At 32.7% G+C, this 25,091-nt stretch overlaps 1 protein-coding gene across 5 annotated transcripts in view; it reads left to right on the top strand.

The window, feature by feature from the left end:
* The window catches only part of LOC132699170 (G protein-activated inward rectifier potassium channel 3-like), a 55,074-nt gene that overhangs the window by 12,719 nt on the left and 17,264 nt on the right, over positions 1–25,091 (top strand). For 3 of the 5 annotated variants that reach the window (XM_060665732.1, XM_060665731.1, XM_060665733.1), the window contains exon 3: positions 24,154–24,366. In XM_060665732.1, coding sequence (XP_060521715.1) covers positions 24,154–24,366 — 213 coding nt within the window. Of the gene's footprint in view, positions 1–2,738; positions 3,080–7,105; positions 7,166–24,153; positions 24,367–25,091 lie in introns of those variants that run through there. The other 2 variants (XM_060665734.1, XM_060665735.1) reach the window with 2 other exon arrangements.

The raw sequence follows: 25,091 nt of genomic DNA, 5'->3' as shown, positions 1-25,091 counted from the left end.
TAAACTAACTTTGCTTTGGAATTTTAAAATTAGAAAATGTAAATCGAACACGAGACCCAAATATTGGTCAGCCCTTAACTATTTCAGTTTTAGCCTAATTCAATGAATGTGAAAAAATAAAACATCGTTCAGTTTAGTTTAAAAATTGAAGATATCGCCATGCTGTTTTTACTGTCGCTCTACCCAACTTAGAAATAAGTTTTTGAAACCATTTCTATTATTTTTTAGAAGTCTTCTCTATGTCTAATATTTCTTCCGTCATCCATGATTTTCACTTAATATTTATAGGGAAGTTACCAGTAATCGTGTTTAACACAAATGTGTTAATGTTTTTACTTTCCAAAAATCGAATTTTTCGGTTAAAAAAAATTTTTTTTTGTCTGTCCGTTCTCCGTTCTCCGTTGTCGTCTTTTGGTTTTCCTAAATAACTTACGAACCGTTGGAGCTACAAAATTGAAATTTGCCTCCTTTTTAACCCTACACGAGATACGTCAGCTTGTAAGAAATGGCCTCGATCCGAAGCCGGCATCTATCTTTTTTCGCGATTTTCGACTATTTTTTGGACGTTGCTATGAGACACGTTAACTGTCCGAAATTTGAAGCAATCGGCTACATATTTGGCGCATACATGAAGCTTTTCCGTGTGGCGGAACCTATTGAAAATGGGTGGGCTGGAGAATCGGGAAGTATTTAAAAAAAAAATAAAAATCGCTTATGCAAGTGTCTACAAAAAAGACCATTTTGGTTCAAGAAAAAATTCTTGAACCAGAAGACGCAGATTAGACGGCTCCATAAACTTTTATTGTTGACAATTTTTCAAAAATATATTGGTTTTACTGAAAAACTATCAGATCTCACTTTCTTTTATATTGCGATATAGCCCGCCTAAACAGCAAAAACTGTATTTTAGGTTTTCAACTATTGTGCAGGGTGTTCCCGATATTCCGTGTTAAATGAAAAATGTGTTAAGTGTCCTAAAGTTGCAGATATCAACTTAAAATTTAGCCGAGAATTTTAGCTTCTGGAAATAGTATATTATACAACAAGTACGGTAAACGGTATTTGTCCCACTAGTTTATTTGACACGAGTGGAGCCAGTGTTTAATAAACGAGTGATTTCAGAAGTTTACCGAACGTGTTGCCCACTATACTTTTTCTACGACCGTTAGTTTTTGGGTACATTTTCGCAAAACACGAATACATTCACTGACATGACTGTCAGATTTGACAAACGTCAAAATCCAAAGCGTGGCAAATATCTCCGAAAACATCTGATCGCTTCCAAATCGGTGCGGTAAAATCCCGGAAATGTCCGAAATGGCTCGGATTCCTGGGAAACGAAACTGATGTGGTAAAGTGACGCTTGTCGCACGCTAGATCGGTGGGTAAATAGGCATTTTACAGACGGGAGTAGAAAAAATATGTTTTCCTCCATAATCGTTGACCTGATCGGCAAAATTCTTTAACCAGCAGACCACAGATCCAGTGCAATAACATTTATTTCAGTCATTTTTTCGATTATATACAGGGTTTTCAAATTCTAGACAAAAATCTAAAAGAACTAGAAAATTGTTCTTTTGCAGAGTAAATTATTAGCCGCTAATAAAAATCGTAAAAAATATGGCTATTAGATCTCATCAAGAGCTACAATTTTTGTATCTGTGTTTTTTTGTCTATCACATAAACTGCATATTGAAATCGTTATTTCGGGGGCTGTCAAGACGCGATGACGTCATTGATTATTATGGTGCACTGCATGGTTTCAGAAAAAACTTGTTTTCTCGAAAACCATTTACTATTTTCAAAAAAATTATTGAACGAGGAAACGTGGAAGATCTAGGGCTATAACCTCTACTTCAAACATAGTTTTCATCATATACAGGGTGTGTTGTTTATGAGCAAAAAATCTAAAAGATCCTAAAAATTTCCGTTTTTGTGGATAAATTATTGGTGATAATGGAAAAATCGTTAAAGATGGGATAATTTTATTTCAACAGTATCATAAACAGTGTCGAGGGAGAGTTTCAGGTTTCTTGTATCATACAGGGGACGTCAGATATTTGAAAAAATATCATTCGACAACGCTATTATTTGTGCAAATTTTAATATTTACTGCTGTTTGTTGTAACTTTGAAGTTCGACGAGATGTAAAGGACATTTTATATAGGGTGCAGGGACAATTAAATTACGTCGATTTTGCGAAAGTTCCATAGTGGTCCGCATGAGCACGATTGAAAAACAATGCGTCCCTTTACCACACGAAACCGCGAAGCTCTTTATTTTTATAATAAAAAACTGCTTAGCGCCACGCGCTACGAACTTGCCCCACCCAGTGACGATTTTTCGAAAGCAATATTGTTTATTTCTGGATCTGTGCCTGCAATGATTTCTTTCAGTTCTATATCTAGATTTTCATTCACTTGTGAAGTCAACAATAAGGATCTTTATTATTCATGTTATGTGTGTATATATGCTTTACAGATTTGAACGAGTTTCTATATATTTTGATAATTACAGCCCCACACAAACCCTTAAATGTTTCATGCCCGCGCTGACTTCCGATCCCGCGAATAAACTGCAGGGAAAATCGGTCATATGCAGCGCCGAAACAATCACAACGAAATCAAAAAACATTCGGGAGATAACGAAGTCACGTTACTCGAGAGAAAAGAAAAATTTACAACCTCGTCAGACGCGTAAGTCGCCTTTATTTTCGAAAACCGTCTATCCGATTCAATTTGCGTTTGTACGCTAAGTAGCTATGATTCCGTTTATTTCATTGCCGGGTCTCGTTAGCGACAACTCGAAAATTAATTATACCTTAATAATTCCGATTGTGGTGCAAAATATCGAATAATATGCGCGCATAGTTCAAAAAGGTAGCGTCCGAACTTGGCGGCTAGACTTTGCGAAAATATTACTGACGGACCGACGGGCTCGCGATGGACTTGACCAACGACAAGAAAGTTTTGATTAATTTCAACGGAAAAGGATCTCCGGAGTCCGAGAAAGGGGCGTTGATTCCGGGAATCTACTATTACAACAAAATGTCGCCGGCATCGCCTAGTTCGAGCAGCAGGTTTGACAATTACTTATATATTTTTACTCTCTACTGTAAAATACCCAATTAATACGAATCGACAAGCGTGAACAAAGGTAAAATATTATATCATGTTTATTTATAGTGAAATCACAATAGTACCACTAGAACATAAGACGACACTAAATATTGTCTAACAGACAAATTCTGTCAAATTACAAAACAATGTTTCAACCCATCAATTTTACAAAGAATTAAATATGCTTAGATATACATAAAGACAATCAAAAGTAAGGAAATGAGAAAATGATATCAATAAAAATTCTTTAACAACAATTTGGACATGAGACTGCGCCAGACTAGGAAGGAACAACAGATATCACTGACCCATCAGGTATACATTATCACTTTTATAAAATAAATCTAGACTGGTGTTGAATAAATCCATGAATCGAAAAGTAAAAGAAAAAAAAAGCAATCTATAAGGCTACCACATAGTTTTGAAATACTCCCCATTGACTATTCTTCGGTACTCCAAGGATGCAACCTCGATGTGCACGTTAAAGTTTATATTTCTATCAACATACAACCCAACAATCATCCCGCTGTCCCTTGGCATAATTGAATTTAGTGTTCTAGTTTCTAGTTCTAGTGCTATCTTCTTCAATCTTATCATATTTTTGAATATTAAGTAGACTGCCATTTTCCACACACCGAGATAACAGAGTAGTTAAGTCATTCTGTAGAGTCGTCTGCGAATAGCAGAATCTCAGTTGAAATATTGGTGGGCATATCATTAATAAAGTTAGAAAAGAAACGTTGGGCTAGATTGCTATCCTGGGAAACGCAACTGGTGGGCGGTAAATTTAAAAACTTGAGGATATTGTGCTGGATAAGTAGTGAACGCTCTGATGACCTGAGAAACCCAACCAGGTTATCATTAAGACGAACAACAAACATCTAACTCTACAAAACTCCGTGATCCGTTCGGTGAAAGCCATTTGAAAAATCCGTGCAGATTGTATCGACTTGTATTTTGTAATTTAGTTAGTTATTTGTCATGTATCAATAGTTACCCAAATAAGTACGTTTTTTATTTGAAATCTGATTCTGTTGCAAAGTTAACGTCATTATTAAGGTTAATTAAGCACCAGCTCTCAACAGGTACATTAGTTACATTCAAAGTTACTAATAGAAATACTATTACTTTTGCGCTTAAGTAAATCAATTTATTTTAAATACATTTTTTTGTATTTCACTGAAACTACAATTACATTAACAATGTATTTAGAAGTATATAAATACATTATTTGAATTATAACTAACTATTAATACTCCTCATGGCAGAGGGAGTAAAAACTCTCAGGTTTGTTTGTATTGTTTGTATTGTATTGTTGTATTATAATTATCTATTCTCGCTCTTATGCAGATTACTGTGTGAACTATTTCTCATTAAAATTTTTTACCCTCGAACTAAAAGTAGGAGTATCATTTCTTGCTCCCACATTTGATTTTACTTGGTGGACATAAAACAAAATAAACACACTTGATGAATTTAGTGCTTTTCATAGCAGGCAGCTGTTATAGCTTATCCAGATTATTTTAGATTTTAAAGTTTTGCTCCTGTAGCTTCATAATAGTCCAAGAGTCTTTGCTATTCTTCGCTACACTTTGGAATAAATTCTTCTGATCAAGCGCGATTTATGGTGATACGATTTTCCTTATTTGAAGGTGCTTTTGTCTGATACTGTCAATGGAACCAAGTTTCATCAAGGTAAATTATACATCTGTCTTCGGATATATAGTTTTTAATTTCCAGAAGCTAAATAAATCTTCTAGTACGCAATCTATAAGATTCTATTACCACTTGCCTTTTGTTAATTTTGCAGTATTTAAATTCTATTTTACATATAACTTACTAGCTACTAATTATCTAGGTGTCATCTCCTTCTAGCTTCTTTTGCAGTTTATTCAAGGTTGGTAATATATTCTCCTTTTTGTCATATCTTGTTTACTACTGTCCAGACGATGAGATTGAAAATCACAAAGTTTTTCTTTCATTTAATAATTCGCTGTTGACAATATCCTTTATCTAGAATAGTGTGTGTGTGTGTTTGTTTGATAAATCTTCTACTTATTAAATATCTTTAAAAATTTGTTTTTCATTTAACGACCAGTAATTTTGATGCGATGTAAAGGAAAAATTAGTGATACAGCTGCTAAGAAGTTCTTATTTTCCAAAGGTAACCGATTGCTATTTTTTATTTTGTTTTAAAGACAACTGCTTGTTCTGATTCAGTATTGCTTGTATTGCAATTTTTAATACAATATATTAGTGTTTTTATTTAAAATATGAAAAAAACAGGGTTGGTTAATCTTGGCATAGCCACTTTGCAAAATTTAATTGAAAACTATGGCTATAAAACGTTTCTTTTCAGATCAATTCAAAATTGGTAAAAGTGGGCATTTGCAAGCCACTGTTGGGTTTTAAGATGATGTCAATAGAGCAAATTAAAAAATAACTTATTCCTGACTCATAAATATGCCCTCAAAATGTTTGTCCCAAATTCTGAAACATCCTGTATATTATAAAATAGTGTTCACTAAAATCTTGGAGTGAATTTGCAATTTCCAAGTACAGTTTATATTATACAATAGAGTAAAAAATAAGAGCACATGTTACACAAATGTAATAGTAGCAAAATATTAAAAAATATTTAGAAAAAAGCAAATAAAATACTTTTCTTGTTTCATCAGGAATCAGAAGTTTCACTCACACAACGGGGAATTGATATTAAAATCCGGAAATTTAAGTGAAAGTTTTCAAACTAAGCTTTAACTTTAATAATAGTATTAGAAAATTTTAAAAAGTTAACATAAGTTTAGTCTGATGCTAGTGGGGAAAGCTACTATGCGTTTAATTAAGTATACCATTGTTTCTTCGAGGGAGACATGAAGGTCTATTCAAATACCGTAGTTTTCAATAAAATTATTTTTACGGATTCACAACTTTGGGGCTTTCCTCCACTATATCGAGGCTTACGCTAGTTCAAAATCATGCAAAACTCCAAAATTAGAATAGATGGAAGGAAGGAAGCTACCGTATGCTAAATTATTTACCCAATTGTTTCTTTGAGAGAGTAATGCAATATTTCTAATTCCTATTTAGTAATATAAATGGAAATCTATAGATCGTATGCTGTTTCACGACTAATTCTTATATTAACGCCAGCAACAGCAGAATCATGCCGTATTAGTTTTTTACTTCTAAAATAGTGCAACTGGAATGATTAGTACACTTACACAACTATAAAATTAAATCGAAAATTTCCGTGTAATGCTTTACCAAACCATTTTCTAAAATTAAAGTTTTCAGCAATTTTCACAATGCCTCTGAAATCAATATCAAACTGCGGCTTCAACTTTGTTTTTGGAAAATTTCGTATCATAGTTATACCGTAGAATTTAAACTTCCGGGATTGCGCCCTCTAGCAATTTTATTTGTAACTATTGAATTCGGATTGAAATAGTGTCTTTAGAAATTATAAAATCCTTAGCTTCCTCCACTCTCAGTAAAATCTGTATGCAAACCAAATAAGGAGCAAAATTTTTCTGTATTTATAATATTAAATGGGTGTCAGAAATTAGTAAGTAATTACATTTTGGACCAAATGACAACATTTTAGCTTTCTATGACAATTTTTGTAATTTTGCCTTTGCTTTTCAAGTATATCAAACTCAGTTATTCTGATGCGTAGCGTGGAGTATTTCTGTTTGCGTAAGTTTCTTCAAAAGATTTAGAGTGATTTAAATGATTCGGATAAAAAGTGTCACGTAAAGGAGGCAGGTGACTGCCTGGTGCAATAAATTAGTTTGAATTTTAAATAAAAAACCAGAAAATAGCGCTGTTTGCGAAAGATTAGTTCATATCCTGTCGAATTTATGGGCTATAAAAATGGTTCGGTTTTGGGTTACAGCAGGATGTTTTCCGTTTGATAAAAGCAAGTTTATGAAAAATTGTGATTTTTAGCTCGCCAAATTATATAGTCCGCGTTAGTGCTCTTATAAAATGACGGGGGAGAACAGGTTGATGTGGATTGCCAAACAGGTCAAAGGAGTCCAAAGGTATATTACTTATAAGTAATTTTCGAAGGAAAAGTGAGCAACTTTGACCAAAATTCAAGTAATTCGAATAAAGAAAATTGGTAAATGTGGAAAAAGGTAATGATTAATAATGACTAACCGTGCACTTTGAAAGTGTTTTTTTATTCACGCAGTAACAAAAAATACTACAAAGATTGAAAAAAATTGTTATAATTTGTTGCCTATACCACAATAAATTTACAAATAGAAATGAACCCTTGCATTCAAACTCTAAAAGTTTTCAACTTTTGTTTCTGTAGAATTTATTGCTTAAACTCAACTTTGAATCTAAACCCAAATTCGCATATAACATAACTTACTTTCTAGCTACTACAAGGTATGTTTTTTTTTAAAGTTCTGTGTTTACCTCGGGACTACTGGTTGGCAAAATTGTTCTGAATCTATAAGATCTTCATCAATATCTCTTATTCTAGCAGAAGTATCCAGGTGTTGATCTATCGAATAGCAAGCCCAAATCTTTGGAAAATAAGATCAGAAGTATTATTTTATTTTGCGCAACTTTTTGCTGGTTTTCTTTAATTTTATTTCTTAGCCAATTCAGTAAACGATATTTTGATTTGTTTTTTTTATTATCCAAATTTTCTGAGATTTTCTTCTCTGAAAATATTAATTATTTTTTAAAAGAAAGAAGTTTTTCTCAAATATTCCAAGCAAATCACCGCATGTTTTTTTTTAATGCAATCTTCCTTGGGATTTATTGAATATGAGTATTAATATAGTTTGAATGCGAAAATGCGTGGAAGTAATAACTTTTCTGTAAAGAAAATGCGAAAACCAACTTTTGTTTGAAAATATCTGTTATTGTAATAATTATTAAATAAAATTGCCTACTATTTACAAATTTTCCTATTGGTTTTTTCAGAGCTTAACTGACACTGAATTAGCCAACAGGATGGTGAAACTAACCAAAATATTTGTAAATAGTAAAGGAGAGAGGAAATTAAACCAATTTTTTTCAAAAATTCAATTCTTACTTTAATTATAGACTTATTAATTAAATCGAATTATATCTATTAATCATTTTGAACAGTATTACAGTGGAAGTTTCCTTCAGGAAAAGACCTACTACTGTAGGTCTAGGGTGGTAGTAAAGAAATTGAAACACAAATTATATAAATACATTCTGTTGTGTTTTATACTGCATAATTGTTATTATATGAATAATAAATACATATTAATTAAAATTAGTAGTCCGTATAGTTTGAATCTGTTCTATTACCATCATCAAAAATGCGAGTATAATAAAAATTTTACCCGTAAAACGATTCTCCTTCAGCACATATTCGATTGACACTCTCTTTTTGGGTCGTTATTCTCCTCTTCAACCCACGGTCTAAACATAACAGATGATAAACATAATATCTATAATGGCAAAACGTAAATGATTTTGAAATTTCTAAGATCTTGACACTATTAGAATAAAAATATAGGCTTATTGCTCAGTTTATGGCCAAGAAAGTCATGACCAAATTTGTCGTGTGCAGAACTATACCTCGGATAGAGTATAATGACATTTCCGAATTTTGGCCCACATTTCTTTGAAATTCTCCTTCGTGTGAAAGGGAAACTTTTTTCGCATAGGTTCTCAGCGGTTAAGTGAGCCCAAAGCTGCTAAATCATCTTGTGTTCGCTAAGAATTCTTGATGAAATCCTGCTAAAGGAGTCAGCAGATCAAAGTGTCATTTAGTAGGTTTTTTTTTATTGAAACTCGTTTAAAGTTTTAATTAATGCGATTTATTGGTTTAGGTACATATTGAACTAAAATTATTAAAAGTCAAATTAGCAACTACATAATTTCCAAAAATAAACTTAATACTATTTACAAAACTTCTGGATTCCTTCTGTGTCGGTTTTATATAATTCAAACTTGCTGAAACAAAATCATGATGCATATTGATCCATAAGGAATAGACAAATTACAGGCTCGGGCTTGGAATATTTATACTAAGTTCCTCTTGAGCACTTAATTCTAAGAACTGGATTACTGGATCAAGAGTTGCAAAGACAACATAATAGTAGAATTCTTGGAAACAACAAAATATCCTCCTAAAAAATAAAACCGTAATTGGATGTTAATTTTATTTTTTTCCGAATTTCTGCAACTGCCAACGATTTTACATCAAGTTCATATATCTTATGATGGGATTTGCTTTTAAGGTGTTCAAATTAAGTAAGTTCACGTTCTTTGCCGTTTAATAACACAACGATCACAAAGTTTTCATGCGAAATGAAAAGCTAAATTTTCATTGCGATAGGTTTACCAAAAGAGGCTCGTTGTTTAATTGATTATTAAAAGGAAAATTTCAGTTTTTCCAAAGACAATGACCACGGCGTCCACGAACAACTAATCTCTGGCCGAGGTTTCAAATATTTTTAATATTCTTTACAAATTCGCCATATATCACACAAAAAATGAAAACAGACATAAGTGACATAAAGTTTTCAAATTTTATGGTATCATTTAGTGAGGATGTATTATACAACTGATTTTCTGAAAAAAAAAGAGAGGTATTCGGATAATTTCCTAATTTTTTAATCAGTAATAGCTGAATCTACATTATAAAACTTATTGTTTTGCACGGGTAAATTCCACCCCCCCATACCCAAAAAAAAGTAGCAAGTATAGTGTTGAAAATTATCGTTCAGTTTAAATACCAATCAGTTTCTTTAGAGTATTTGAATTTCTTAAGAGGATTATGCTTTTTCTTGAGAGGAATAATGCACTTTTTTGAACCTGTTTAGATTTTGCGGTGCAATGTCATCTATAATGGCAATGACATCGTTTTGCGGTAATCTAATGATCGGGAGAGTGCCCTGTTGGGATCTCAATAGGGCGTTTGATTTTATTGGTCACTGAACTCTTTTGAGGAGGTTCTCATCATACGGAATTGCAGATATTGTTCTTAGCTGGATAGACTCGTTTTGCAGGACCGCAAGCAGTTTGTTAGTATTTTTAGTGACCAAGCCAAAGACTTGCAATTGGTATAGGTGTCCTACTCGAATCGGTTTTGGATCTCTTCCTATTTACATTCTACATGAATCATGTCGAAAATACTTCTTCAAATTCATAATACTGTCATTGTCATTTAACTAAGTATGCATGTTAACTAAGTATTAGTTTGCTTTTATGTCCTGATAACATAACGTTTTTAAGATTCCAGTATCCTCAGAACATATGTCCTAGTCTCATTTTGAAGGCAGATGATTGTCCAGTAGCTCAGTCTGAGAGTGTTAAATTTTTAAGCATAGGTATAAAAATCAATGCGAGTTCCTGACGGAGTAACAATTATTACAAGAGAGAGCGATTCGTTGCATTGGTGGGGTATCGAGTTCTCATTCTAGTTTATTTATATTTGATCTCGGTAAATACGTATTTAAAAAATAATTAAAATTTTATTTAAAAAAAAGTCTTTTCAAATAAGATTAAATCAATATCTTTTGAAAAAATCTTTATACACTGTAAATCGTTCTTTTTTGCGTAACCTGTTGATTGTGTGATAAAATTTATTATTATTATTGTTTTAGTCTCTCTAGTTGCTAATTAATCAGACATCCGGGTTTGGCTCATGGCGATCTTGTTTGCCCGGATAGTTTCGGGTCGGTGCTTTTACCGGAAGTCACCGACCGACTAAACCCTTCGCTCTTTTACCCTTTTGTCTTCTTGGAACTGCTGACGTCTCCGATTGACTCAAGTCCGGCGAGCTTGTATAAGATTTTTTCGTTCTTTTCTTTTGGCAGAGAGTATTTGCTTTGTCATTTTGCAGACATGGTCCCAATTTGTCGGTGACTCTAACATTGTTTCAACTAGGTTGTCTCCGCTATATTTCGATGCAAGTTCCATCTTAGGCAGAAAAATAGAGTGTGTTCAACCGTATCCACGTTTAAGCAATAAAAACACTCCTCGGTTTCGGTCAGATTAAAAAGTAGGCTTCAAAGCACCCGTGCCCGGTGAGTATTTGTGTCAGAAAGAAATCTGCTTCACCGTGTCGTCTCTCAAACCAGGGTCTAATATTTGGAATTAGCTTGGAATTACTACTTCTACTTCTACTTCCTTTTTAGCCTCTGGTCCATTTTTCTCTATACAGGCTCTACACTTAACTAGGAGATTAATAGGTGAGATCCTAGCTATTACCATAAGTGCCTTGTTGGAGGTTATTCTGTATGCTACGGAGACTCTCATGGCTACCTTCCTTTGAACGCTACTCAGTGTCCTTTTATAGACTTTCTTCTCAATTGCTTGCTCCCATATTGAGGCACCATACAGTAGTATTAAAGTAACTACGGAGAGCATAATATCCTCCTGGTGTTTTCACGAGGTCCATTCACTTTTGGTAAAAGGCGACTGATATTGTTCAAGACCTTGTTGGCTTTTGCTGTTACGGCTCTGACTTGGGCTCCCATGGACATGTTCCTATCTAGTTTTATACCTAGATATCTGATTACTTCCTTATGCTTTCCACTGTAACTAAAATGCTTTTAACCTTTTTTCCAGCTACATTGTTATTATTATTATTATTACTATTATTATTATTATCATCAGAAAGTTAAGGGCAGGAGCAATATTTTATTGTAGTATAAAAATCAGCTGTGCCCTCGGGGCACTTCGCTATTAATGTCACAATAACTATATTTCGAGTAGCTTAATATTTATATTATTGAATTAGAAGAATTAATTAACTATTGATTTAAATTTTTGGTTCATATTTGTTTGTTTTTGCCACCAAAAAATTATAAGCGTATCAAATTATCGAATTTTTTTTTTCAATTATGAGTAGTACAGCTTGAAATAACTATTTCCCCCTTCGCATACAAATGAGTTTTAAACAAACTGTTCAAAGTATTCTTGAGAAGGAGAAATTCAAGTGGTCTTTTTCTTTGTTGAGCAGCTAATTAAATTATGAGTACCTCTATCCGCAAAAAGAGTACATTAATGCAAATAAATATTCTGACAGTCCTAGAGACTCTAAGTTAATTGGTCAAGGTTTCCAATTAAACGTAACGACTTAATACTACGGCAAATTATTCTTAGTCAAGGTTTCGAGTTCGAGGTAACAACATAAAGCTGAATTGACACTTCTAGTTTGAGACAAATAATTTTATATATTTACATTGTATTAGTTGAAGTAGTGAGTGCGGTAAATAAAAGACGTGCATGTAGCATACGTGATTTCAGTATGTATATACATACATATACACATATATAACATAAGTTTAAAGCGTAAGTTATAAGAAAGTCCTAGAAATTTGAGCAAATAAGCGTCTAAGCAGAGTTTATTAGAGTATAGTTCGTAATTCGATCACCAGTGGGCGTGACTCCGCAAATGAGACAAGACAAGCGTTTTTTGCTCCTTTGGTTCAAACTAGACGGCGACAACTGCTGCGGTTACCTTTTTTTCTATTTTTTAGAAAAATTTAAATTGAATTTCTTAACATATTTATGACCACCATTAAAGAACTAAAACTTGATAGATCATAAAATGCACTTTTTCAAAAGAAACCAAAAATATTCAAATCGGTAGAATATGTCAAGAGACATTAACATTTAAAATATTCTCCCTCCTCTGTTACAAGAGACAAATTTCTAAACGCAAACTGATCCTTTTTGTGCAACCTGCATATTTAAATAATATAATTAGCTATAATAATTCTATATCCACTGATTCCAAGTCCAAGTCAATACTGACAAAATAAAGCATCTTTTTGGTTTAACACATTTAGGTTTTATATTTTTCATGATTAAAATTTCAATAATTTTGGTTTGCTTAGAGGAATTTGGCAAACTGCTTCTTTAGCGGATATTATTTAGGAACTTCGTCATTTTGTTTTATTTTACTATAAAATTTGAAATTAGACTTACATCAAATTGGAAAAATTCGGGAGTCTAAGAATGAATGATACCTAAATCTATGATCAAGCCCCATCACAAAGAAAAATTTTTAAAAATCTCTCAGTTTTTCCAACCTAATGTTAAGCCAGATAGTCGTTTTTTGGGATTTTCTGTTAGGCTTGAGGTAGTCGAGTAAGCTCAATTCATCAAACTTCTCGTAATTTTCTTTTGTAGTACAGAGATATTCCAATTGATCGTCACTGCAGTGACGATCATTTAGTGAAGCGTGTAGCTATGGAACTCCTTCGATGGCAACGAAAGAAGGCGTTATTATTAACCCATCACTAAATATGAAACAAGCACTGTAATATGTACCACAACTTGCAACAATGCCTCTGCAGATAGACTGTTTTTATTAAATTGTTAAATTCGAAATTTAGAAGACAAGCCTTCACCTCGTTACCATCTGCTAAGTGCACAAAAGTAACCGCTCTTCTAACTAATTGCATTAATTTCTATAATTGAAAATGCTGATTCATGTCCCGTTGTTTTATTATAATTTCTAATTATTATTCCGCTGTTGCTTACCTTAAAATAATTAGAAGTTGTTTCTTCAAAAGGAACAGAATTCCTCAAAATTTGAACGTATAGTTTCGCTTCAAGGTACTTTGCATATTGACTTATATATTCACCAAAGTTGTGTTCAGAAAAATTAAATATTCGAATTTTACGTTTACATGATCTTTATTTAAATATTATTTACTATTCTTACTTTACTCTTTTCATAATGTTTAGCTTTAAAATACTTTTTATGACGTCTTACACCTTCTAAAATTGTGCTTAAAAAAAATTAAAAATTCCAATTTTATATTTTTCTGTCAGAAAGCATAATTAAAGTATCTAATTAAAATGTTAATTTAATTAATATTTATTTACTGCTTCCTTCAAAGTTGAAGTAGTTTCTTAGTACTTTGCATAATGTCTTATATCTTTGTCCCATGGACTACCTTTCAAAATTGTATTTATAAAAAATTAAAATTTCAATTTTCTATTTTTCTGCCAGAAATGATGGTTCCGTTCTTTAATTAAAATCTTTATCTAATTTTTAGCTCAAATTTATTAGAATTCGACTCTTAGAAAGAAAAACTGAAATTTTGAATATAATGTTAAGTTGTACTTTTCATAATATTTTATATCTTCACACAACGCAATATCTTCAAAAGTGGGTTGAGTTGACGGTTAAGGTTGACAAGAGGGACAAAAAAGAGGTATGTATACACTTTCAATTCATGGACTTGTAAATCGAATATTTCGATCAATTTAAGTCTCTCTCTTATATCACTTTGTGAAGGTTTTTCACAGTTGTTTTTTCTGGTAAAGAATGACATAGATCCAAATCAACTTGGTTTCCATATACAATTCAGTTCAGTTCTTACAAACTTGGTACTGTAAAAAATTTTCCATGCATAATGGTTTTGAGACTGCGCTGTGGATACCGATTTTTCAAGGCTTTTGATCATCCAACTCGGATGACAACCATTGCAAAGCTATATTACACAAAGAACTCAGCTTGTTGTTGTCAATGGTAAAAAACCTCTTTGTGCAAATGTTACCTCGGATGTCTCCCAGGGAACTCATCTGGGCCCTTTACTCTCTAATATATTTGTTTTCGGTGTTTTCCTGTGTTTTCCTGTTTCCATTCATGGTTCTTTCTCCGATAATTTAAAAGTAAAAAAAAGATTCGTTCACATTTACCTGCATTAGAGCTTCAAAGCGATCTTGACAGATTTACTGCTTATTGCAGGAACCACAGATTATTCTTCATTCTTGATAAATGTCGATATAAGGAAAAATTTTTTAGACATTAACTTTATACTTGATAATAAACTGCAGAAAAGAGTTAAGCAAGTAAAAGGCTTGGGAATTGTTCTTGGTTCACAGTTAAACTTTGCGGCTCATATCGAAATTATTGTTAAAAAATATAGCAAAGAGTTTAACAAACATCAGTAGGTAATAATCGTGTCTAATAGCATGATAAGGCTATACTCATTCACAGTTTGGAATCCTGTTTATAGTAAGTATATCATCAGAATAGAAAGCATACAAAAAAAACTTTTTAATAATTAAAACTTTAAATACAACGGATAACGACACTTTTGCTCGTACGAAGAGAACTTAAAATTTTACCCGAATCTGTTTTGCTATTGCTTCTCTTTACAAAGTTGTAAATAACATTGTAGAATCTCCTATAACAGCTGCGTTTGTCTATTGAGTGGATTGGAAATATAAATAAATAAATAAATAAGAAACAACGTAAAATACCAACTGTAGAATTTCATATATTTTTTTTAATTGAGAAAAACAGGAAAATGAAAAACAATAATACTAACACAGAGGGGAGTGAAACATGTTCACTTTGCTGACCTTTCTATCGCATTACGGCCCTAATAAGAAGCTGTTAAAATCAATCGTCTATGCCAGGAATGAAACGTTAAATTGCCTATTTGAAATTTCCTTTCAAACCGAGATTGAAACATAAAATATGCTGAACTGAGGAGGCTTTTACTTGATGAAAATCCATTTATCAAAATAAATAAGAACTAAAAGTTTAGATTTTCACATCTTATCAAAATGGTGTTGTCGAAACAATTGTCATGTCAAAATATATAATTTCGTGAAAATCTGAACTTTTAGTTCTTATTTATTTTGATAAAATATGCAATGAGTTTGATAAATGCCGTTTTAGTCACGAAACTCATTTGCCATGAGCGGAGCGAGTGCTTTATAAACGAGTGACTAAAGAAATTTATCAACGTGTTGCACACGATAATTTTTTAGCAACCATTAATTTTTGGAAGCTTTTTTGCACCATGATATTCACTGAGTGACGTATGACGTGGTTAAAATCTAGCCAAACCTGTGACTAAAATGCCGGAAACGTTCTAAGTGGATAATAATTTAACTAACCTAAGGGTAGAGGAGAAGATGTAAATATTAGCCTCTGAACTACCAGACCTAAATCCGAATAATATTACTAGCCTGGAGTAATAAAATGTACCTCCTTTTTTTAAGTATTTACGTGAAAATAATTGCGACCGATCTTGACACAAATTTTCGTTTTCAAAACCACTGATAGCGATATACTTGACAAGATTAATCTAGGAGGCATTTGTTTAATTTAAAATCGCACATCAGCCAGCGATAAAGGCGAAGGTAAACACTTCGTGTATAATCAGAATTGAAAAGTAGTTAGCCGGTATAAACAATTACTCAGCGCTGTTTAGTGAATACGCGTAGATCAATTTGGATTTTGCGATTGACGGTCTTTGAGGTGGCTAGTGCGTGCCTGGAACATCTAATTTATGTATATTCCGCATGGACATTGGTAAAGTAGGTATGGTTTTTCACATAACCTCCGCGTTTCCTACTTAAGTCAAATTAATAATTGTTTTTTATCACTTTTCAAATACTGATCCAAGTTAAAGTTATAAAATAAGAATTTGTTTTCAAAGCTCCAAAACACAGGAAACCAAATTGAGATTTAATAGTGAGTCACAAATTGAGGTTATGACACAGATAATTAAGCAACATAGTCGTGAGTGTAACGATGATCGGTCACTTTTTAAAATAAATATGAAATATAAATATAAAATTTTTAAATGAAAAAAGAGACTTGTTACAAAATATGTCCAAACAAAACAATTTATGAAATGATAGATGAATACATATAGATTTTTTTATATTTATTTACATATTAAATTTTTTTTCTGCTCCATTCTGTACACGCAGATGAAGCGTACATGTCATTTTAAGTCTGTTTGAGTAATTTAGTCACAGAAATGTTATTTTAACGCTTGTCAGTTGTTATGGTTACGTCACCAGCATATTTTTAATCGTGCTGTTTTTCAAAAATTTACCCAAAAATTAATGATCGTAGAAAAAGTATACATTGATTAACTACCTCAGTCACTCGTGTATTAAACATTGACTTCGTTGCGTTCTTCTCATTGTCAAAACATACTCGTAACCAATGTGTCGTTTATCAAGCTTTTAAAACATTAAACATCTGTCAAAAAAAATCAAAATGTATGTCAAAATTACATTAAATTAATGATACATGGATAGAAAAATTGGATTTTGGGAAAAACTAGCTATGTTAATCTACAGACTCCTCTCTACGTTCTTTTTTATGGACCAGGCTAATGATATGCCAGGCTAAATTCAATTCTGCCGAAAAATACGCATCGTCGGTTAACATATCTGCTCGTGACTCCAACACAATAGTTTATAAAAATTTGTTCTTCATTTTTTTAACTTCTCTTCCTGTTTCTTCTGTATTTACTTTTTGAACATCTGTGTTCTCTATTTACCTGACATCTTTAAGCCCTCCCATGAATTAACGTCTTGGTTTCTGCGAAAAGCGTTTTCATTTCTTAGTTTATGTTCGCGCAGTCTTTTCTCCCTTTTCCATTTTTATATGAATTTCCATGTCCGAATAACGCTACTTCGTAGTACTTTTCCACGCATCCGTATTTTTGTCTTTCTTAACTTATATCTTTAATTCAGATGTGGTTATACTATTTTTACAATTAATAGACATCATTCAACAAACAAAACTGCCAAGTAAACGGGTGCTCTTGCCGAATTCGAATTACTTTGTAAGTTATATTTCGCCGCATTGAAGCATTCTCTTTACTTTATTTACAAAATTGGTTGTTAATATAAGACATCAATATTAATATAAAATAATTTATAAAATTTATAAACGTCAAAATAGTCAGTGTATTAATTCTACCGAAAAGATACCATCTTTTTTTTGTCTGTCCGTTCTCTGTTCTCCGTTCTCTGTCGACTCTTCAAAAGTCGAATAACGAACCGTAGGAGCAAGGATGCTGAATTTTTTCTTCTTTTAAACTGGCCACGAGACACATAAGCCCATAGGAAATGACCGCGACCAAAAATTGACATCTATCGTTTTTTCGCGATTTTCCACTGTTTTTCGTACATCGCTATAAAACACGATAATTTTCTGAAATTTGAGGCTATCGACTTCATATTTGGCAAACAAATAGCGTGTGGTCCCCTAACGGAATCTATTGAAATTGGGGGGCTGGGATGTCGGGAAGTATTAAAAAAAAAAAATAAAAACCGCGTTTGCATGGATATAAAAAAATCATTTATTGAAAACGGTGTACGAGATCGAAAAAACTTGTGTATCAAAAGGTCCGCAACACCCAATGCTATAAACTTTTATTCTTGACAATTTTTACAAATGTACAGGATGTGGCCAGTATTGGCAAAAATCTGAAAATGGGGTTTCGCTTTTAATGAAATCTTTAGCATAACTAGAAGACTACGATTGAAAAGTCAATTTGTTTTACACCAACAACAAACAACAAAATATAGCTCGTGTAGCCAGCTAAGACTTTTGGGTTTAAGCTTTTTACCTATTGTATAGTGTGTTCGTGATATACCGTGCAATAATATAAAACGTAATAGGTGCCCTAAATTTGCAGCTGCCGGCTTCAGATTTAGCAGAGAAACAAAAATCCAGACCCAAATTTAAACGATTAAAGTTGGGTGCGATGAAGTAGCGCAAAGTATTTTTTAAAATTTTTTCGAATTTTTTTTTGGGATTATTTTGGTTTCCAGAAAAAAATTATTTTCTGCAAAACTATAACTCTGATGGGAAAAATTCTTTCACCGTCTGAGGCAAAAGATCCAGTACTATAACTTTTATTTCAAGCATTCTTTTTATTATATATCTGGTTTTTCAGTAATGGACAAAAATCTAAAAGGCCCGGAAAATTGTCTGTTTCCAAAGTAACTCTTAAAAAATATGGCTAATTGGTTTAAACAGTGTTATAGGCCACATCGAGAGCTACAATTTTCGTATTTACGGTTTTCGTCTATCACATCCTCTGTTCGAGATATTTGAAAAAATCCAAATGGAAATCACCTTCAATTTAGACGCCATGACGTCATTTACTGTTACGACGACTGCAACCAAAACTATTTTCTCTAAAACTATTTACTCTATTGGCAAAATTCATATACCAGAAAATGTATGAGATCCAAGGCTATAACTTCCAATCCAAACATTGTTTCAATTATATACAGTGTATGTCGTTTATGGGCAAGGAATCTAAAATATCCTAAAAATTTCCGTTTTTGTGAGTAAATTATTGGCGATATAAATAACTGTTAGAGATGGGATAATTTGATTTGAACAGTATCGTAAACTGTGTCGAAAAAGAGCTCCAGTTTTCGTCAATAATACAGGGTGCTCGAGATACTTGAAAAAAAATTATTTTAAATCGCAATTACCAGTACATACATTTAACAAAGTTTGCCGTAACTTTGAAGTTCGACGAGATATGAAAGACACTTTGTAGACTGCATAGCGCATAGTACGGAAGAGACCATTCGCACAGCCACGATTTTTCGAAATCCATCTTGTTTAATTCACCTATTACAACTATAGTCAAAATATTTTGGAATTTGCAGTAGGTTCGTCAGCAATTTTTAGATGGCGATATATTAATGATAGTGATCATAAATTTTTATTTATCTACGATTTCCCTATCACACAAAGTACAGCTTGGGAAAACCAAATAAAGTCAAACACATTTTCAATCGTTTTGACTTTGTGAAATTTTTGAAAATAAAGATCTCGTTCTTGAGAAAATAATATTTTTATTTAATCTTGTTGGCAACTGATTTTGATGGTACTTCTAACACAGGTTAGTTTAATCAGAAAGGAGGTTATTTTAGGTAATTAATAAACGGCATTTTTTATATTTTCGACCATATTTCCATTAGTCTTAATATAAATCTTAATTATTTCATAGATACATATGTGGAGGTCGTCAATTAGATTTTTAATAATAGCTTTAATAAAACAATAAAAAATGTTTCAACGTTTTCTTGAATGGATTAAATGTTTTAATGTTTTTAATTTCTAATGACAGCTTATTAAACAACTGTGGTCCTAGATTCACACATACCCGCAAGCTTAGAAGATAACATCCTGCAATCTTGCCCGAACGAAGAATATTGTCACTAGTTACTCCTAGAACTTTGACATAATGGTTATAATGTGCTCAAATATAAAACTCATAAAAACTTTCTTGATAATCCCATTGATATTGACGATAATAATAAATGTTAGCAATCGGGGATATTCTACATTCTAAGAGGGGTTTTTTCGAGATGAATGCATTCCAATCTTTAAAGGAGGGCTACAAAGCTAATCTTTTAATCATTTTCTCATATATCTTTAGAGCTTTCTCCTATTACTGTGAGATATGCCAAATTCGAAAACAAAGATATTCACTATATCCCAATAAAATTAATGTAGAGATACCAAAAACTATTGTCTAAATGTTTTGTTCGATATGTCTATCAATAATAATACTGTTCCTCAGAACTAGAAGCGGACAACTGACAGATGCTAGACAAGCATAACTGAAATTTGATTTGAAATTTTGCAGAAAGATTTAGAGATCGTTGAGAACTCGATGACATATATCAATAGCGTATCAATAGCACAAGTTAAGTCAAAGTCAAGCTTATGACAAATAAAAGACCCAATTTGGTTCCAAATTAATGACCACCCCCTACGTCAGGGGTGGGCAAATACTTTAAAGCGCGTTCCAAAATGAAATTTTCAAAATGTCTCCCGGGCCGGAGGACTATATCGCGTATGCTTTGCACAAGCGGATGTTTTGGATGAAGTTTTTTCCCTGCCCAATTTTTTTTTTTTTTGACAAAAACACTAAGTATCATTTCAATTTCACGTGAAACTTTTCTGCATAGCACTTCTTGATGAATAATGCAGTGCAAAAATAATATATCGTGTTCTGGTTGTAACTCTTTTACTTTGTCGCGAATTTGTTTAAGTAAGCTTACATTTTTCCCTGTTAAACTAGGACAACCATCCGTAGTGACGCTTACTATTTTATTCAAAGTTAAACTTACTTTAACTAAACACTCTTCAACAGCGAGAAAGAAATTACTTTCTTATTAATGTTTGTAAAAAGGTAAAAAGATATTTTACCGTCCAAGCTTCATTGAAGTTTCTGCATTCCAAATCAACTTTTCTTTTTTTAGATTGACTCATTTTACAAAGGTCTACAAATAAATAATTTAATTAATACAATAAAATAAAACCAATGTTTTAAAATTTTACTTACAAAAAGTTCACTTTTTCAATTTTATATTTGCAAACTAATATTAGACTCGAACAAAAAAGAGTATGCGATCAATGCTAAATCAAAATTAACAATACGCGTGATGCGACCTGTCGTCCCTCGAAAAGTGAGAGGAGTGCAGCATATGCCGTCCACACATGCATTTCGAACCTAGCGCGATCTCCTTTGTGTTCGACGAAAAAACCGCCCTGAGAGCGATCGTCGCGAGCGACTCGCATGAGAATCGCGCGAGGATTGTTTCAAACTCGCGACATCGTCCACAATAGTGTAGTCAGCCGACCGCCCATTGTATAACGCCTATTGTATATACAGTACGCACACTAATAATGTTGATGTCAACAAAATCTCATAAAAGAGTTTAAAAAAATTTGCGTGCGGAATTTTTCAACGGGCCGGATAAAATTAGCAAAAGGGCCGGATCCGGCCCCCGGGCCGGCTTTTGCCCACCCATGCCCTACGTGTTAGTAATCCTGAGTCTGAGTTATGAATCTATCTATCACCAACATGTATCACATTAATGAACTTGTCGCTCATTCGTACCAAATTCGCAATTTTGTTATGATAAATGTATAAGGCGCTTTTCGATGAGCTATGCGTTAGTTAGGCTTAAACTTGAATATTGCTGCTGTGTTTGGTATCAGTTTCCACTTTGGGGTGAGGCGATTCAGATATTAGGGTATAGATAATGTTTGGTGATGGTTTTGTAGATCTTCATTCACTTGTGGGGCTTGATGTCCAAGCCTTGAATGCTCCTCCCAATAATTACTCTATATATGCTTTTCCCACCTTGGCCCGGTTCAAATCTTTAATTAAATTGTATCAAAATTGTTCTAATTTGAAATAATTTTTCGTAAAAATAAAAAAATATATATATTAGGTAAATTAGCGAAGGGAAAATGCTGGAAATTATTAATAATTGATAATAATTACCATCAAAATGTTGCTTATTTTAATGATACTTAGCTGACACAAATTTAAATCTTTTTTGCTTGATTCTTTTTACTCAATTTCTAAAAGGAAAGTGGAAGGGGGTGCTAGACTATCAAATGTGCTACGAGTAAAATAATTGCGATTGTGTACCCTGGCACCAGATGGCGTTTTCTGACTTACTGGCAAAAAAAAATAATTTTCTGAAAAAAAAAAATAAATGCAACGATATGATTTTTTTTGGTAGTCAAAGAATAGCCCAACAACCTAGTAAAATCCGCATTCCAACATCTTCATCCTAATTTTGGTAAGCATCTCCACTTCGCGGGATTTAATGAAATGAAAGTCGGTATTTATCTTTATTTATATTAGTTTTTTCTACAAATATCTAGTTAAAGTTAAAGTTACATTTAGTCACTGATCGATATTGTTAAAGACTAAGTGAATTACTGACGTTTTAAGTGGTAAGTAGAAAACCATAAAAAAACTAACCTATCTCCTTTGACAGTTGTCGAAATTGCCATGAAAAAAATTTTTTTTGGCACCAGATGTTATTATAATAGTTTACTTTTTTAGTAGGCTGTAAAATTTGACAAAATGTAAAATCTACGTATGTAAAAAAATAGCTTAGTTATCTGCCATTTTAAATTTATCAAACGTTTGAGTTTTCTTATTGTGATTGTTTTTATTGCATTGCAAATGTCTTCTTCGACTGCCGAGGCGTACGACATGTTGGTTGTGTTTTCCTAGTGTCATCAAAATGCATGTGTGACTGAGTGAGAGAAATGATCCCAATAGAAGACATTTCAGGGGAATGGTTTTTAGTCGTCTAAGTAAATATTTGCGTGAAACAGGAAGAGTTCATCCTAATCCAGTGCCTAGAAGAAATTGACGCGTTAGAAAAGAAGAAAACGAAGGAAAATGTTCTTGACTTGACCACATTAATCCTCACTTAAGCTTAAGGAGAATACTGTCGTTTGATTTTTTTTTGCCATTATGTCAGAAAACGACAACTAGTGACAGGATACTGAATCGCAGTCATTTTACTCTAGCACGTTTGAACCCTTTTTAACGACTCCAAGCTTCCACTAAACCATTCAGGTGTTATATCACGTCCTTTTAGAGTTAGAGTAGAAAGCAACTAACAAAAAAGATTTAAATTTCTATCAGCTTTAAAACAGCGTTCACTTTAAGTATAACTAATAAAATAAGATGGCTATTATGCCCTCTGGTGGCAATTTCGGAATTTCAAAAATAATTTCCAGCATCAGCCGATTTTTGTTTCAAATTTTAAAGAACATCCGTTTCCCCAATACCCTACCTCGTTGTGGTTATTGGGATACGGTATATACGTGATGATATTTATAAAAAATTTAATTTATGTAAACCATATGCCTCGTAGACTGTTGTGAATAATTAAAATAAATTTTGCCTAACAAGTTCTAACAACGTTAATATTTAGGTTTACCCGTGTTTGTGTAGTATGAAAGACCATAAAATGAGTTTTCTCTAGATTTAAAGAGAGTTTAAGTCCGTTGTTTAGCATTTTACAACGGTGGCATGTGCTGTGGGAATGCTTTGAGTGATTTCGAGCAACAGAGGATTTACTAATAAAAAGAACGGGACCTAAAACTGATCCAGCTTTCTTGCACTAAACGCTTTCCCTGGTTACGTGTTATGCCATTATTATTTCTGAAACCCATCCATAAATAAATGTAAAACATTTAAAGTTTGCTAATTAGTCGGACAGGTTTAAGTTATTGTTATTGATTTAGGGATTATTTCTGAACTGCAAAGTCGTCTGATATGTTCTTATCTCGAGCATTTGTACGAAATAGCGTTAAATCGTACAACTCGTACAATTCCGATTCCGATTCTTATCTATCTCTAAGTTCGAGCAAACCTGTCGACAATATTATTATCAGCAAACAGCAAAAAAATGTAACTATAAATCGTAATTAGTGCGCCTATTTTTTTTTCAGAAGATCTTTTAGACCAAATGCCACGCGTAAAATGCGGCGCAGGGCTGTGTTCAAAAATGGCGACTGCAACATACTCCAATCGAGAATCTCCAAACGACGACTGCGCTATCTCCAAGATATATTCACCACCCTGGTCGATTCGCAATGGCGATGGACGCTCACAATATTTTCCATCGGTTTCTTGGGTTCCTGGCTGTTGTTCGCCCTGATATGGTATGTTAATCAAACTTTATTTGTTAAATATTTTAATATTCTTGATGATAGGTTTTGCTACTAGCTTTATTTTAAAACAAAATTAACCCTATATTGCCGTGCTTATCACGAACCCTATTATGATTGAACAGGTTGCGAAAAACAAGTTTCATTATTGGTGCTGTATATCTGCATCCACACTCTAGAATGCAGTTCTGTCCAGTGACATCAGTTTGCATAATGGTAGTTGGATTAGTGACGATAATTCGTCAGCTCATATAGAGTGTAATGATTTTATCAATTTAAATTGCGATCGGATAGATGTTACTGGCGCAAACAATATACAAGGTGTTTTCTAATTGAATGTCAATAATCAAGGAGGCGATTTTTGGATCCATTTTAAAAAGACAACTTCATATGAACATATGTCATAATTGTCTTAACTTTTGAGATACAGGATGGTAAAGTTTTCAAAAATAAAATATATTTTTTTAGTATCTGTAATACCACTCTAAAATCATTTCTAAAGAAATTTAATTTTGTCATTTTTTTCAATCCGATGTACGGTTTTCGCTTAAAAAAATAAAAACATCTCTGCATCGTCACAATATCGTTAATATGGAAAAACTTGTGTATAGGTTTCTCTAGAAATTATTTTTAATTATTTTTTGGGTCCATTTTAAAAAGACAACTTCATATGAACGTATATCTCAAATCTCTTAACTTTTGAGATACAGGAAGGTAAA

This window comes from Cylas formicarius, unplaced genomic scaffold (assembly GCF_029955315.1).
Source record: "Cylas formicarius isolate icCylForm1 unplaced genomic scaffold, icCylForm1.1 PGA_scaffold_3__17_contigs__length_32017465, whole genome shotgun sequence".
NCBI lineage: Eukaryota > Metazoa > Arthropoda > Insecta > Coleoptera > Brentidae > Cylas > Cylas formicarius.
Note: the sequence above shows the minus strand (reverse complement) of the source record. Positions and strands in the feature narration are given on the sequence as shown.